Source organism: Vicia villosa, unplaced genomic scaffold (assembly GCF_029867415.1).
Source record: "Vicia villosa cultivar HV-30 ecotype Madison, WI unplaced genomic scaffold, Vvil1.0 ctg.002011F_1_1, whole genome shotgun sequence".
NCBI lineage: Eukaryota > Viridiplantae > Streptophyta > Magnoliopsida > Fabales > Fabaceae > Vicia > Vicia villosa.
The window spans coordinates 376,482-395,129 of record NW_026705811.1 but is presented as its reverse complement, the minus strand read 5'-3'; the positions used below and the strand labels follow the sequence as shown (position 1 = coordinate 395,129).

Sequence of the window (18,648 nt, the reverse complement as noted above, 5' to 3'; positions counted from 1 at the left end):
TGAGTGTGCATGTCGTGTTCATCTCACCCATTGATCTACATCCAAAGTTCTTTCGCGTCCTATGCTAGATCAACCGGGTACAATTCTAATTGTTGTCCTTATAAGTGTGACTCTAAGTCACTTTCAAATATTCTTTTCATTCACACTTGCATAGTTTTACTTTTTGAAACACTGACCTGAGCGTTGGAGTGTTAACCTTACAGTTATCCCTCTATGATCATCAAATACCTCAACCACTAAATCAAAAATCTTTTCACGATGATCATCTTGTACATCTCACACATTCTCTGTTCAAGTTCAAAATAGAAAATTTAAAATGCAAGTTTCTATTTATTTTGAAAAAAACAAAAAATTATTCTTAATTTTACTTATTAATAAAGATATTAAACTTTTGAAGTGAACCATGATATGGAATCTTTTAAAAGAATTAAAATGTTACAAAAAAATTATTACTTTCAAAAATGCATTATCAAAAATTAATATTTTATAACAATTTTTAAAATCCTGATATTTATTTATTAATGAGTTAAAATAAAAATATATATTAAAAATGAAAATATAAAATATTTTCACATATACAAACTCAACTAAGAGGCATAACTTCGTGCTAATCATTTAGTGTGCATAATGATTTACGTATCTAGTAAGTAGGGGTACTAAAAAAAACTGGTTTTCCTTAACTGATCAAGAAGTGAACTGTACTATTTTTTAAAAACCCAGTCCATATATGAAAAAATAAAATTGGATCCAATTAAAATCAAAACCAGTAAATTGGATATCAATTTTGTGAACCGGTTTCTATCTCCTTCATTGAACAAATGTGTTTCCTTTATCATTATTTTGGTGAATGAGCTTAGAAATCAGTTTTCTCTGATACAATTATCACACCTTTCTCAATTATTTTGTAATAATTCAACAATTATCTTCAAATCTTATTAATTGATTGTTGCGTTTTTCAATTGTTTTTTACGAATCAATTTCTATATATGCTTCTCAATCATTTTTGTGAATCGGTTGCACGAAAACGTTGTTTTGGTGCATCTGTAACTACTCTGCTTAAATAGTTTGTATGGATCCAATGAATATTTCGAGAGATTCCAGTTGTTTAGCGTGAAAAAATCGGTGACAATCAATGACAAACAATTAAAGAAAATATCGTTTAGCCGTGGTGTTCTCAGAACCGACAATATTCAATGAAACTGTTCAAACTTCAAAGGAACTATGTTGTTCAGTTGCGGTGTTCTTCGAATTGACGGAAATCAACGATGATCATAGAAACTACGGTGGCGGTTCAGTCTTCACAGAGTCTATGTTGAAGTATTCAAGTCTTTGAAATTTGGGTTTATATAAAAACCAGTTTTGAACCGGATCCAAACCGATTTGAATCCACTTCACTAATATGAACTGGTTTTTGGAAACACTGGTTTGGTTTCTAAACAATAACCAAAAATATAGTTTGATTTTAATGGATCGTTACCATGCACAGCCCTACTAGCAAGTGCTCTAAGTTACATATGATATGGCTATGTTTGGTTGCACCATGGTTTTAAATTGCGGTCCGCAATTGTAATTGCAGCCGTAATAGTAATTGTAGCCGCAATATTGTTGATGTGGTAGTCTTCGCATCCGCATCAGGCTGGTATTGCGGTGTGATTTGAAATCACACATCCGACAACTCTAAAATTCACATCAAACACTTTCACACATTCTATTCATATAACTTCTTTTGTCACAACCGCATCCGCGACCGCAACCGCAATTTAAAACCATGGGTTGCACCCTGTCCTATTCATATAACTTCTTTTGTCTCAAAACAAACTACATTATTTCAATTATTTAAGCCTGATAAGAAACTCCTTTTGCCAAACACAGCTCTTAACATACTTACATGTATATTCGCTCTATTCATACTACTACAGAAATTGGAACAGCAGAAAGAGGAACAAGCTTCTTCAACGTGATTCCATATTGTTCCCTCATATCAAGCGTATCCGGACCAACACCTTCAGGAAGCTCCCATTCAAAAGAATGCAACAACACAGCCAACATTAAGACAATCATCCTATTAGCAAGAGGAATCCCAGGACAAATTCTTCTCCCAGCACCAAAAGGTAAATACTCGAAATCTCTCCCTTTAAAATCAACATTGGAATCAACAAACCTCTCCGGCTTAAAAACCAATGGATCATCCCAAAACTCAGGGTTTCTTCCAATGGACCAAGCGTTAATCAAAACTTGATTTCCTTTGTCAATTGTGTAACCGTTGATTTCAACATCGTTTGATGCAATGTAAGGTAAGAGAAGTGGTACTGGTGGATGAAGCCGGAGTGTTTCTTTGACTATTGATTGAATGTAAGGAAGAGATGGAATGTCTGATTCTTTGACCTGGTTGGATTTTCCTATTATTTGAATGACTTCGTTTCTTGCTTTTTTCATTATTTTTGGATTGTGAAGAAGTTCTGCCATTGCCCATTCTGTTGTTGATCCTGATGTGTCACTTCCAGCTATGAATAAATCCTGTTTAATTGTTTTCAATCAAGACCATACAATTATTTGATCGACATTGTAATTTGTGACAAAAATCTACATATACATGTACCCTACCCTACACGTAACTCTTTTCCAAAATCTACCAAACAAAATTGAAGTTGCAAACATGGAATGGAACTACTACTTTTAGTATAATAGTTGTTGAAATCAATACTCAATTGATTAAAAACATAGTAATGGTCGTGGATGATCAAAGTGGCTATGAGGAGTTGGGATCCTCTCCATTTCTTCAAAGAAATGGAGAGTGCCATTACCAATGTTTGCATTGTATAAATATCAAAGTATATAAAATACTATGTCACACTTATAAATAGTATAAATGTATTATTCTCCAAAACTTTAGTAATGGCAATCTCCATTTCTTTTGAGAAATGGAGAGGATCTCTCCTCGGCTATGAGACACTAACTCAATAATAGAAACACTATAAATTAAGCATGGGTTTGGGCGAGTGGTAACACAAATTAATTTAGATAGAACTAATTTTAATATAATTAAGTTTAAGTAAAAGTGGTTTAAATATAAGGTGAACAATACGGTACTAAAGAATTAATTTAGGTACCAAAGAATTTATTTAAATATAAAATCATTTATGCATAAATTTATGGCCTTTTTATTTGGCGGTAGAAATATTACACGCGCGTTTCATACCCTTTCCACCGTGAAAATGAAGAAGCCACAAAACATAGCTTCCGTTTTGTCGTGAAAATGGACCGTGCTTTTAATAATAATTTTATATTATTATTAGTAAATTTAACGAAAATTCACGATCTTACCATAATTTCACTTTATAAGTTTTATATAGAAATAAAAATAAAATAAAATATTTTCTTTTAAAGTCAATAAAAATATCACATATATCTATGGTCTAACTTACATAGGGCAGATCAAACTTATTTTAAATAAAAAAATGTAGATTTATTATAAATTTGTTTAATTAAAAAAAATTACACCACAAACTATAAAATATTATTTTAAATTTATTAGATGGTCTATTTAAATAAATATGAATAATTTTATTATTATTACTACATTATATTTTGTATTCTCAAATCAAATATAAACATATTAACCTTTTAAATAATTTATACTTGTTAACCTACATTAATTATTTACATTTAAATGTATTATTTAAATTAAAATTGAAATATGATATGTTATATAGTCTTTTATTATAAAACGTAAGTTAAAGAGAAAAATAAAATTTAAGAATAATTTATATAAAAATAAGTTGAAATTTTTTTATAAATACTTTCATAAATTATTTTCATGAGTTCTTTCAAACAAATAGTTGTAAAAAACTTATACTATTAAATAACTTTGATATTTCAATAAAATAAATTATTTAAATACTAGTTACAGTTTTTATTTACTTATGTTTAAATAAAAAAAGTTAAATAACTTTATAGACTAATCAAACCCTTGAAAAGTCTTGTGGCTACCAGACATACTACAAATCAAACTTAGACCTTAGCTTTTTCAACTTTAATTAAAAATTAATTATTAATTAGGCCGACAGACAGCCAAATCTTTGAAAAGATTAAACTCATATCAAAATTTAAGCTTTTATTTTTTTTTTTCAATAGGCAATGGGATTAAAACCGGAGTATAAGGGATACTCCAACCGCTTACAAGAAAGTTACATCTCGAAACAAATAAGCGGTAAAATATTCCACACGTGGAAGTTACAACTATCCGCTAGCTTATAACTATTTAACATCCAATTCCAAGCATAAAAAATTACATCCGACATACATTCGGTGAAACTAAACGACTCATTTTTGAAAATGATAGCGTTTCGCCTATTCCAAATGCTCCACACCGTTGCTAACCAAATTACCGCAACAATCGTTCTATTGGTTTCCACTTTTATGATATACTATAGTTGAGACTTATGCTTTAACTTTTTAAACATAACTTGCATTATTTATTTATATATTATTTATACATGATCTAAATAAAATATAATTTTAAGTAGGTTAAAAGATCAACTAGATTGTTGAGTATGTAAGGTTTGAATTTTAAAATAAACTTATGAGGGACTATATTTCAGACTTAGATTTGACAAACCGGCTCTCCCCTCTTGAAGTCTGTAGGTTAGTGTAAACCTGCCTGTCTCATTTTGTTTTTTATTTAAACTTTTTATATGAAAAGAGTTTGTTAAAAATGAGCAAGCTCCTAACATTGAAAGAAAAGAACGCTTAATTAGCTTACCAGAATCAATGGCTTGATGCTTTCAACACTAAAAACAGAGCCTTCATCTTCTTCTTGACAATGATCAAGCAACACATCCAGAAAGTCACCACATCCACCGCCATGCGAACTCTCTCTATCCTCAACACGCTTTCGAATCATACGATCAAAAATCTCATGCAATCTCTCATAAGAAACCTTAACATGTCTCTTCACACCCTGCAAATCAAATCTCTTCAACACCGGAAAATAATCCGAAACGTTCACTTTCCCAGCATCCTCCATAATCCTCCATACAAGCTCCTTAAACTCACCGGCACTCTCGAACTCCGGGTCAACAATATCCTCAGAGAACACCGTGTTCGAAACCAAGTTCAGCATGGTGGCGAAAGCTAGCTCCCCTATGTCAACTGTTGCTCTTTCCGCAGCTTTTTTGTGAAGGTGTTGGACTAGCTGCTCAACTTTCCGGTGGCGGAGGTGTTGGAGGAGGTCGAGGCGTTGGGATGTGAATATTTGAGTGGTGCAGATGCGACGACGGTTGCGCCAGCGTGGGTCGGCGGGTGCCCAAGCGAGGGTGTCGTTGACGTTGGGTTGGGCGGCGACTGATTCCGGGATAGGGCGGTTGGCGAAGGATTGGTCGTTTTTTTGGAGGATTTCTTGGGCGGTTGTAGGGGAGGATGCGACGGTGACATTGACGGAACCGAAACGGAGAGACATGATGGGGCCATAGGTTTTGGCAAGGGAAGAAAGAGAAGAGTGGGGTTGGGGGCCTAGTTGATGGAGGTTTCCGATTATGGGTAGACCGGTTGGACCGGGCGGTTTATTCTTTTTACGGTTTAGAAAAAACCGGATTATAACAAGGAAGAGGGTGGCAAATAGTAGCAAGGTGTGAATCTCCATCACTGGTTAATTGACTAGTATGAAATTTTCATTAGTTTCCAAGAAAGTTATATAAGCCAGAGAATGATTACGACACTCTATTTTTTCAACACTATCTTTTATTATTTTATAGATTTATTTTTAAAATAAAAAATTATATGCTCGCTGAACCAGAAGCGCAGAAAGTCAATTTTTCACAGTGCAATCGATTGTTTGACCCCTGCAATCGATTGCTTACTGAACCAGAAGCAAAAATCACATTTTTCTTGCATAAAACAAGTTCCAATAGTGTTCTAACTCATCCTTAAGTTCCCCAACAATCCAAATTCGAATCCCATCATATTTCAACAGTCCATAGCATACAATTTCGTCAAAAGAACACATCTTTCACATATTAAATCAACATGCAAGGTATTGATCACAATCTAAACCCTTAATCATGCAATTTCATAAAACCCAAATCCTACCCAAGTTCTAACTATGGAACTCACCTCATTTTGATGGAGATTCTGAGTTGCTTGATTGAGAGTAGAGATGATGATGCTGATCCTTACACTTTATTATAGTCCTTCCTCCATAATCACTAAGTTTCACACACATGCATGTTGATGATGTTGTGTAAGCTTAAGCATCTTGTAGCCCTTTCCATTAGCTTTCCAATGCCTCCGACGGCGCCCAATTCTGAGTTACGAAACTCTAGTTATGGTCGAAACAGTAAAGAGATATTTTTCTGTCAGGAGTAATCGATTTGCACTGTGTACCCTTCAGTTTGAGTTGGGTACCGGTACCGTGTTAATTAATTTAAAATTTTAATTTTTTAAAAATAAAATAATATTAAAAAATAATGTGGCATTGAATATTTTCATTTGATTGGAGGAAGGTACTGGTATCTAATCAAATTCAAGGGTACCAAAGTATTAAAAAAAATATATTAAAAAAGAGGGTTCATATATATTATTTAAGTAGTTATTATTATCAAATGTATATTTTTAAAATTTATTAATTCATTACGTTTGAAACGGTTTAGGGTATCTTCCTCATATACTTAGGACTCAGAGGATGATATTGAATATTTTGGGGATTCGGCATGGGATACGTGCACCCAAGATAATTGTCTTTTTTAACTTTCGGGTTGAAGTCCCTATTTATAGTGAAATCTTTGGTAGGGGTGCATTGATTCGGGCAAATCCAAACTAAATCGGAATTCAAACCAATCTATAGTGTTTGAGTCGGACATTTTTTTAGTTCGAACAAAAATCAAACCAAACCAATGAGACCCAATGTTAATTGGTTCGGGTAACGGATTTCTAAAATTCTACTCGCGAACCCGTCTACCCGAACCAATCATACTAATTCATAAGATTTATATCAACATTATTATGCAAACTAGTAGAAAATATTCAACTTCGAGAAGAAAAAAAATGAAACTCCATTTGTTACATCCATAACATATATGAAAAAATGAAAAAATTAGAAATTTTACATTATTAGGGAAAATTAGTTGATGTAACTTAGATATTTTTTTAAAATATTTTCACAGTTATTTCTAATGTATCGAATCAATCCAACCCAAGCCAACCCATTATTTCTTGGATTGGTTCGGTTTGAGTTTTATCGAAAAAATGTGAAAATCCAATCCATATATTTTCGATTGGTTTGGGCATCAGATTCTCCCAAAACCAAACGAAACCGGCCCACGAACACCCTCTAATCTTTGGTCTAATGACCATTAAGCGGCATCATAACGGTAGTAACCGCCCATAAATGTTGTAACGTCTTCATTAATCCTATGTAACCGACTCCATTAGTGGTTTGTAACTGCTTTATGACCATTGACATATCACGTCCAAGTTATCAACCTGGCTTCCGATCTTTGCCTTCCTTAGTAGCATCTCGGCTGCTACTACTTCTTTGCACTGCTCGGCACATCCGACTAAAATACCCGACTCAGAGAACTAAGGTATGTACAACATATATTTTGTTTTAAAAAACAATTTTGAATAACCTCTCCGAAGTTAATCAAGTGAGGTCTCAACAGTTATGTGCTATCGAAGTTATGGTGTGCTTGTATTTTTTGTGTTGTATTGGTTGTCCTCTCCCTTCACGGGAGGTTCCCCTCTTATACTAACTTCTCTCTCGTATTCATGAAGCAAAGACACTTCAAAAACAACATTTAAGAGGTTGCCCTAACGTTCGTCGTCGCAATCACGAGGGTGTAACGCTTCCCTCATTATTTTTCGTAACATTCATTCAACATTTGAACTACCGTAATTGTCATACCGTCTTGACACTTCGATCGTCCGACTAGGCATGTCTCTCATTCCATCCTACTTCGTTCATCGGCACTGGATTGGTGTATTCTTCCTCACATCAGACGTCATATCTTAGCTCCGACCCTAACACTCATATCGATTATTTGTCTATGGTTCCCGTTTGTTGAAATCTTTGCAAAAAGGTCCATTTTCTTTGAACTTACGAAACAAAAGATTCAAATACAAATGGTGTAAAAACATTATGATTATTTGAACATTATTCTTTATGTATGGTCATTTTACTTGAAACGACTTTAAAAAACGTCTATCCTGCAATAAAATGTTGTCATCTGTCTCACAAAAAATGAAAAGTTTATCTCTTACTCACTCGTAGATTTAGGGTTTGTTTGTTTCAGCATTAAAAAGTGGATTTTTTTCTTTGTATTTTTTAAAATAGATTTTACAAAATGCTTTTTCAAAATATTACAAGTTTTTTTATATTCATTTTTTTAAAAATAAAACTCTAATTTTGACATCCTATAACATAAATATATATTACTGAAGACTAAAACTTTGTCAAAATCGTAATTTTTTAAAAATAATTATATTTTGAAAAAGATTTTTATATAAAAAAAAAACTATTTGAAATAGCTTCAAAATTAAGTGATTTATTGAAATTTTGATATTCAAAAAAATTTTCAATAAAAATTAAAATACCTAAAATAATATTTTAAGAATAACTATTTAAATCGAATTTTCATTTAAAACCTTTATAAAAAGTTTCTTTATAAAAAAAGTTGTTTCACAAAATTATATAATACTATAAAATTATTTTAAAAAAAATCAAAACCAATTAACCCTAAAACATAAGTGAACTGCATCTAAATAAGTTTGACAAAATAAGTCAGGCATGTCATACATGCTTATTTTGTTTGCACTTTTTTAAAAAATGGATCAAGAGTTTAGATCCAGACACTACTATATTTCCATATCATATTCTGATTTTTCTTCTTACTTTTGAAGATGCTTACATTAATATGAATTTTATAAATTTTGAAATTTAAAAGTGCAATGCTCGTAGACATGCCCAATCCACCCTCATGCCTTATTTTGTTTTTTCTCAAAGCAAATCTAAATAGAATGAACATGTTATAATTAATTAATTCACATGTGTCACGTTTCATTCTTCGTAGATAATCTCACATGTCTAAATATATTAAGAGTAGTGTTATTTAATACGGATCAATTTGAATAAAGAATATAAAAATGTATACGTGTCACTATTTTAGAGATGAATTTTAAATTAATTTTAAGTTTAATTTCCTTCTTAATAATAAAGATCATGAAGTTGTGATTATAATGAATGATTTAGATTTATTCTTACATTTCTTATTTTTCCATTTTCTAACTAATAAACTTCTTCCATATATTAACACGAATATTTATATATACTTCAAATCACCACTTATATGATTTATTTTAAAGGACAACTTCTCTACTCATCACAAAAAGTTGGATAGTGTATCTTTCACCAATCACATTGGATCATTTAGTTTTATCTTATTTAATTAATTATTAAATAGTATACTTTTTGATTGTTTTCAAGACATTTTATATTGAATATAACTTTACCCAACTTTTTAAATTGGGTAAATAAGAATTTATTTTATTTTAAATCTAATAATCACTTTAACTAATAATTACGTGTAGGAGTATTTAGGCTATGTACAATGGTTTTATTATTCAACACTCTTCTTTTTCATTTTTTTTATACTACACATCATTTTCTCTTTCTTTCACCTAATAATTTAACCCACATTCAATTTATACTCACTACAATGATTTTGTTTAATAAAATTCAACATCATATTCCACCACCATTCACAACACACTAAAAAATTTAAACATTCAAAACAACCAATAAAATTTTACAAAGTATTTTGTGGATCCCACTCTTTCCATATTCAACATGTTGAAAACATTCAACACCAATTAATACGCCTCACTTTAAACACCCTATTCAACACCCTCATTGCAAGAATTCAACTATTGAATTTATTTTTCAACACCCCCATTATACATAACCTTATAGATATAGATAAGAGATCATCTTTAATATTTCAACTAACACTATCATATATAGGGCCCCATCGCATTATCAATGTCAGACAATAACTCTAAATAACTAATTAAAGCAGTATATAAAACCAATGGCAGACACAAGAATTTCAAGCAGTGTGAGCAAAATAATTAATTAAAGAAAAAAGCTAAAATGTGTCCTAAGGACAAGTTAATGAAATATTTATAGAAATATTTTCTTGAAATACGTGTATTCAATGTATCGAAACTTTAAATATGACTTTATTGTATTTAATTACTTTTAACTTTTTCTAATTATAGTATTCTTAAATGTGCCCTAAGGGCACATGGACACATGTTAGCATGACCCTTAATTAAATTAAGACCGAAATACTTTCGTATTAATAGTATATATTTTTAAAAAAATTATATTTTTCTCACATTTCAGAAAAAAAAATTGAAACACTAAAAAAATATAAATTGGAATATTTATTCAAAGTCTTCCAATTTTAAAAAAACCACACCAAAACACTTAGTAAAAGAATTCCGGTTGTTTTCAAGTTATTTAAAATGGATTTGAAGATGACACTTATTAAAAGTGTTCCGGTGGTTTAATTTTTTTTTTTAAATTCTAGACTTTAAACAATTTAAAAACTATTAGAATTCTTTTTCTAAATGTTTCGGTGTGGTTTTTTTAAATCGGAAGACTTTGAAAAAGTATTTCGAGGTGTTTCGAAAATTTGAATTGTGAAAAAAAAATTAAAATTTTTAAAATATATATTATTTATACGAGAATATTTCAGTCCAAATTTTTTGTGTGTAAAAATATAAATATAATTATAAGAATACAAAATAAATTTTCTAAAAAATAAGAGTGAGCCCGGGGCGTGCCCAAATTGGCTGGCCTACAAAATTGGCCTGTATAAAATATAAATACAATCATTTTAAAATAAATATTTTAATAAAAAATAATGCTAAAACACATAAATTAAAAATTTTGTTTGAAAATGTGCACCTGAATTTGAAGGGGCTTATATTGTGTTTGGCTGTAGTAATTTATTAAGTACGGCTCAATTTTCAAATCTGGAACATCTTTTCCGCACCGACTGTGATTATTAGTGGTTAGAAAAGCGGCAACAGGATGACAGGTTCTAGACGTTACAGAAGAAATGTCCAAATTTAGACATTTGCAATTTAAATTAAACTAGGGTCAATATTTCAGAACTTTCCAGAACTGAATTTGCAATAATTTAAGAGATATTATAAAAAGGTTAAAAAAAAAATGCATTTACAGTGTAAAGTATTTTTATACTGTCAACCAATAAAAAGTATGCATCAGAACAAATCTTATTTTTATTTTTAAAAAACTGACATTACATGATAAATTAAATTATTTTGATTGGTTGTATGTGTAAAACAGTGCATTATCTTTAAACTCTTATAAAAGAAAAATGACAACTTTTCTACCTATTAAAATTTTTAATGTAGTTTACCTTTAATTAATCACTTACTATTATTTAATTTTATTATATTTAATTATTTATTAAATTATTTAAATTTGAAAAGTTCTCAAAATAATTTATTTTTTAGATAACTTTATTTAATTTTCTATGTTGTTCTATTTGATTATATAAAATTTTTTGCCTTAATTGTAACTTTAATCCCTCTATTTATCTTTTTTTTCGATTTCGATCCCTCCATTTTAAAAACCATGATTTTGGTCCTTTTTTAAGTTTTGTGTTGAATTTTAGTCCCCTCTTCAATTTGAGACATATTTTTAATGATGTGGCATTCAATTTGCTGACGTGGCATTTAATTTGCTGACATGGCATTCAAAAATATTAATCTAATATCATTAAATAAATTTTTAAATTATTTATTTATATATATTACTGTTTTTTATAAATTTTCAAAAATCTTAATCTAATATCATTAAATTATTTATTTATATATGTTAATGTTTTTTTATAAATTTTCAAAAAAAAAAACTAATATACTTAAAAAAAAAATTGAAATTATTTATTTTGACATATCCTGGAGTATTAAACCTTTTGATTGATTTTAGATTTAATTGTTTCTACCTTTATGTGATGGAAAATAGTTACTCAGTAGCATAACCACACTTATGTTTTTTTTTTTTGTGAAATAATGTTGGAAGAATGGTTTAAGAAGATGACTTTTGAAAAGGAAGTGACGAAACAAAATGAAAAGTAGGAGGTTTACATGCAATAGCGGAGCAAGAAGGTGAAGAACTGAAGTTTATCTTGTGTTTTACGGATATTGAATCCTTCTAAGATTAGCAGAAGAAGAGGCGTTTTTTAAGATCTAGTTCTTCACCCACATCCGATAATCCAGCTTCCATGACTAAATCCACAGATTCTTCATCCACTTACAGTTTCATAATGTTGCATTTTAAGGACTAAACCATATATCCTAAATCCAACTTTCCTTTTCCTTTAATTTTTTTATTAGATCTACAACACATATCTCACAAACCCAGAACAGAAACAAATATTTAAATCTCCTTGTATCACAAACCCAGTTCCAAACAGAGATCTGCTTCTTGTATTACAAACCAAGAACAAACCCAGAACAGAAACACATATTTAAATCTCATTGTATCACAAACCCAATTCCAAATGCATATCTAAAGCTTCTTGTATTACAAACCCAGAACAGAAATTGATTCTTGTATTACAAACCCAGAACAGAAATTGATTGAAGGTGAAACACACATGGAAGCGATTCTATTGTTAGGGTTTGTAAGAAAACATTTTGGGGAGGCAGTTAGGGTTTGTAAGAACACGTTTTGGGGAGAAGGCAGAACATGTCTTGGGAGAAGAAGGAGAAAACGTTTTTTATGATTCTATAGTTTATAATTTTTAATAACTTAAAATTAATTTGATTAATATTTAAATGAATATTTATATTATTAATAACTAATGAAATAATGTTAATATAAAGGAAATATTATAAATTAAAAAATGAGCTGGAATAAATTAATAGTGATTTGTCAATGACACATCATCAAGTCTAGTGCCATGTAGTTAAAAATAAGTCTCAAATTGGAGGGGGACGAAAATTCAACACAAAACTTAAAAAAGGGACCAAAATCGTGATTTTTAAAATGGAGGGATCAGAACTGAAAAAAAAAAGATAAACAGTGGGACTAAAGTTGCAATTACGCCAATTTTTTTTTATGTCACATTATTCCTTTATTATTTCATTTGTAAATATTTTTTCTAGTGTGTAAAAAATTGTAATATGGTACTAGAGCTATCCCGTTATATTTTTTCTACAACATTATTATTAAAGTTTCATTGAATTGTATTTTATCAAAGATTTTTGTTCAATTTGATAATTATTTCTACCATTCTTTCTTCGACCTTAAAATTTAATATTTCTGTCAAAAAAAATCCCTCTTTGTTTTTTCAAAAATCTTTTCTTTTTGCAATACCTTATATCAAATTTCTAGAAAATAATATTAAAGAATTTATCCAATTTAATTACGGATGTTAATCGTTGGAAATCCACCAAAACTATGATGAATTTCTTCCAATTTTGATGAACAAGATTGCTATCACCACACAATAACGATGGACAATATAAAAAAAAGACAATGATTTTCTGCAGAGTTACTCTCTGCCCACAAACTGTGAAAAACTTTATTATTCAATTGCAACTGCAATTTCTGTGAATACAACTCAATCGACTTGATTACAAAAATAGGGGTTATTTCAGTCCAATCCCATTCTTTAAGCTCATATATAATCATGTCCCTGCTAATCACTACTTGCTTATTCACTGGGTCGAACAACTTGTAACCTATAGTCGAATGATATCCTACTAGGATCATTTGACTCGACTTGTCATTAAGTTTTATTCTCAACTGATCTGGCACATGCCTATGTGCTATAGATCAAAATACTTTCAGATGACTCAATCTAGGTTTAACACCAAACCAACATTCTTCTGGAGTAATTCCTTCTAACTTCTTCGTTGGACATCTATTCAAAATGTATGTTTTTGTTGACACAACTTCACCCCAAAATTCTTTAGGTAAATGCTCGTCATTCAACATACTTCTCACCATATTCATGATGGTTCAATTCTTCCTTTCTGCAATTTCATTTTTCTGTGGAGTGTAGGGTGGCACCATCTCATGCACAATCTCTTCATTTTCACACAATGCATCAAAGTCTTTCGACACATACTCTCCACCACCATAAGTTCTTAAAACTTTGAGATTTCGACCACTTTGTCTTTCGACCATAAATTTAAACTTGGCAAATACCTCAATCACTTCATTTTTCTTATTAATTAGATAAGTCCACAGTTTTTGACTGAAATCATCTACAAATGTGACAAAGTATCTTTTACCTCCCATCGAATCTACATGGATAAGACCACATACATCAGAGTATATGATTTCTAGAATAGCCTTCGACTTGCTTCCTGCATCCTTGCTGAAGCTATTCTATTGCTGCTTCGCCTGCACAAATTCCTCACATACCTCGTTTGGAATGTCAATTTCTGGAATTCCTGAAACCATATTATTTCTTTTCAAGTATCTGATGTCTTTAAAGTTGAGATGACTTAGTCGATAGTACCACATCCATTCATCTTTGCTAGCTGCAATCGCAAGGCACTTGTGTTCCATCACATCGAGTTCAATCTTGAAGGTTCTATTTTGAACATATGAGCCTTCAAGATTAACTTTCCACTTGTGTCGACGACTCTCATTATCTTGTCTTCGATCGACACTTTGTAATTCTTTTCGATCAATTGCCCAATGCTGAGAAAATTGCTCTTCATGCCTGGTATGTACAACACATTTGAGATTACTCACCTCTTGCCATCTTTCCTCATAATGAAAACGTCTCCAATACCTTCAGCTGTCAGCGTATTGTCATTTGTGAATTTCATCGTGTTCTTCATTGAGGGCTTTATGTTTACAAACCAATCTTATCTTCCAGACACATGTGATGAGCATCCTGAATCCAAGTACCATTGGTCCTTAATTTTATCTTCATCTCTGATTGTGACCATCAGCAACATTTCTTCTTCTTCTTCATGTTTTGCAAAATTTGCATCATTTTATTAATCCTTATTCTTTTCTGGATATTTGTAGGATAGTGACCATACTTCTAACAATTGAAACACTGAATGTGTCTCTTGTCAGGCTTTTGACCACCACCTTTCCTCTACCTGCAGCACCGCCTCTTTGGTTACTTTGGTATGAGGATTTTCTTTGATTCAACCAGCTTCCTTCTTGATGACTTTGACCAGTCGAATTGTTATAGCCACCTCTACCTTTATTTCCATTTAAACTTCCTTTGCCTTTCTTTTCGTTTGTTGACTGAGCCTGCAAGGCCACATCACTCTTCAAATTTCCAGTAGCTCTTTTAGCCATTTGTCATTCATGAGATTCAAGCGTCCCTTGAAGCTCTTCTTTTGTTAACTTCAACAAATCCTTTGAATCTTCTATGGCTACCCCCACGTGGTCGAACTTAGGGGCCAAAGACCTTAAGATCTTCAAAACAACAGCTCTTGTTGTTAACGCTTCTCCATATATCTTGATTTGATTCACTAGTTTCGTACCTAGTGAAGAAATCAGTTATGCTTTCGCTATCTTCCATCTGAAGTAATTCATACATTATTTTATGAGTCTATAACCTCCCCTCTTTCACCTTCTCTGTGCCTCCAAAAGACTTTTCAAAATTCTCTGAAGCTTCTTTTGCAGATTCGGAATCACTAACCTTTTTGAAGTTGTGTAGTCTCAAACATTAATGAATTATAAAGAGTGCTTTATAACTCTTCTTCTTCGATTCTTCATATTCTTTATTTTCTTCTTCTGAAGCGTCTTCTTCAAGCTCTTTTACTCTATCCTTCATAAGATCCCAAAGACCTTGACACCTGAATAAAACCTTCATCTGTTAGCACCAATTCTCATAGTTATCTACTTTCAGAATTGGTAGACTTGCTGGATAATTTCATTCCCATAATTCACCACCATCGTGATTTTCTTCTTCTTCCCTTTATCAATAAACTGGAGCTCTTGATATCATATGTTGGAAATCCACCAAAATCTATGATGAATTTCTACCAATCTTAATGAACAGGATTGATACCACCACACAATAACGATGATCAATATAAAAAAAAAGACAATGATTTTCTGCAAAGTTTCTCTCTGCCCATAAACTGTGAAAAACTTTATTATTCACTTGCAACTACAATTTCTATGAATACAACTCAATTGACTTGATTACAAAAATAGGGGTTATTTATAGATTTATGTTAGCTTACTCTCTAAGCCAAAAGCCCAAAATACCTATTTTGGAATTAAATCAAATCTAATCTATTTTAGACCTAAATCAAATCTATCTAATTTAGTAAATCAAATATGTGTGTAACAAATTGTTTTCACACTTCTAAGTCAAATCAAATCAAATCTTTTCGACACAAGAAATTATAATTTAACATTAATGAGCGTGAGTTGACTTCCAAACTCGCAGACTCAAATCAAATCAACTCATAAATTATTCAAACTTAATTATTTATAAGTATATTAAATCTAACGGCAACAATTTATATAGTTTTGGTTCGAATATCGATTTTGAGTTTTTTAATCTGTGGATCCATTGACCCATCTCATAGAAGATCATTAGTGATTTTTTATTGTTTATTATAATTTTAAATAAAAATATAAAATTAATATTCACTAATAATTACAATTTTACCAAAAAAATTTATAAACCACTCAAATTAATATATCACTGAAATTACAATTTGTGAAATTTTCTATTATTATAAGTGTTAATCATGTGGATGATTTTTACTAGACATTATATGATGTGTTTCATCCTATTAAAATGTTAAAAATAAGTGTAATTGTTTTAAATTGTGTTATAACTTTTTTATAAGTGAAAAAGACTATTAAAAAAAAAAATTTTACTCGAAACACAACGTGCAAACCAAACTCATAAATAAACAAATCAGTTTGATCTTTTATCGTAAAATTGTGGATTGAACGATAAACTTAACCCGTTAAAATTTTAATAGATTAAATAACAAATTATTCTAAAGTCAGTTCAACTCAAATCATTTAAACTCTTACTTACTACAATAGAGGTGGTATTTAAAATTGTCTTGGTATAGTCCTTTCGAAGTAAACTTTATAAGAAAGACAAGACATATAAATGAAGTTACATTACACATCTCACTTTAATTACACTACAATAAAAAAAATCTAAATGCTTCACAACTATAGTTCCTTCATACCTCTAATCAAGCAATTTCTTAATCGAACAAAATAAATAAATGCGTAGAATAAGAATCACTTTTTTCAATTGACTTTCGATTAAATGATTCTAACTCAAACTTTCTTAAACTTATTACAAAGACATCAATTTACATATGATTTAACTTGGATCAAATATGTCTAGGTGGCAAATTCATTTGTTAATAATTATTTTTCATGCAGGGAAAAAGGTGGGGTAAAACCTACAAACACTGACGTTATAGTAAATGATTTAATAAGGATTGAAAGAATATTTTTAGGTTTTAGATATTGTGTACCTTTATTATAAGATTTTACCTTCTTTCTAGGAAGACTCTGGAGTTTTTGGGGGTCTAGAATCTTCTTCATATATGAAGGTGTCATAATATTACTCATTATGTCATCTAACGAATTTTATTTAATCATACATAATGAAAGGGTGTATCTTTAGGGCATAATCGTCTTGTGCCCTTTCCTTCTTTAACAGCCTATCATCGTTACTCTTTATCTCATCCTTCATTGTGGTTAGCATTTGAACGTTACTTTAATGAGTTGATGTTCTCTTGGCCTTAGTCTAGACATGAATAGTTCCCCCTTAAGCCTGGTCCAGCAAAGCCAAGATGTGGCTTGTGAAATAATTTTAAGAAGGTGCCAATTGGATGACAGTATTATTGGATATTTCATCCATCATTGGCATGTCTCATCATTTGGACTCATGATATTCTTACCCCCTCTTTGGTAGGAAAGGGTGAGGTTTCTTGAAATTTGTTTCTTTGGCCCCTTATCACGTGTCAATTTGTAGTTTTTAGTGTGATGGTTTATTCTTCACTTACTGGTTAATGCTCAACCCTTAACTTTTCATTCTTCTATATTGTGGGGATTTTCTTTCTATATCCTATCTCTAATTAACATGCACATATAAAAAATGAATATGTTATTTTTTTATCATTTCTTCCCTTCGAACTCTCCTTGTCGTTTCATGCTCTTACTATTAGTGTGTTTACTCTACATTGAAGTGTTCTCACCTTTTTCAACAATCTCGACATTATATATTGATAAGTTTTTATCATTTGTTGTTCATTTTATTTATGGGGGTATGGTAGATGTAGTATGATAATGGCTTTAGGTTAGTGTGGATGTTGTATCTAGCATCATAATCTCTTTTGTGCAAACATGAATCATGAGCAAACATGTTTCCTCACGTCTCATTATTCTTTGTGTGTGATTAGGTACAATAGTTCATGACATAAAGTACCATTTTAAATTCATAACTGATGAGCATAAGCACAATTCGTATTTCTTCACTATTTTTTTTCTTCATTTTTTTGCAGAACTGGAGAAGTATAAAGTAGTTATTGAAGCAATAGATCCTCTCATATATATGACAGTGTCAAGAAATATCACATTCAAAATAT

General features: G+C 30.8%; 1 protein-coding gene across 1 annotated transcript; it reads right to left on the bottom strand.

The window, feature by feature from the left end:
• Positions 1-1,328: 1,328 nt before the first annotated feature.
• On the bottom strand, positions 1,329-5,683 carry LOC131637481 (geraniol 8-hydroxylase-like). Its single transcript, XM_058908067.1, has 2 exons — positions 4,763-5,683; positions 1,329-2,517 (listed from the first exon to the last, which is right to left on the bottom strand). The coding sequence occupies exons 1-2, from the start codon at positions 5,639-5,641 to the stop codon at positions 1,906-1,908; spliced, it is 1,491 nt and encodes a 496-aa protein (XP_058764050.1). The 5' UTR covers positions 5,642-5,683; the 3' UTR covers positions 1,329-1,905.
• Positions 5,684-18,648: the final 12,965 nt, after the last annotated feature.

Excerpts from the sequence above, each read along its gene's own strand:
- LOC131637481 (XM_058908067.1), bottom strand. The coding sequence starts at position 5,641 with ATGGAGATTCACACCTTGCTACTATTTGCCACCCTCTTCCTTGTTATA. Across the intron at positions 2,518-4,762 it reads GCATCAAGCCATTGATTCTG|GATTTATTCATAGCTGGAAG; the intron begins GTAAGCTAATTA and ends ACAATTAAACAG.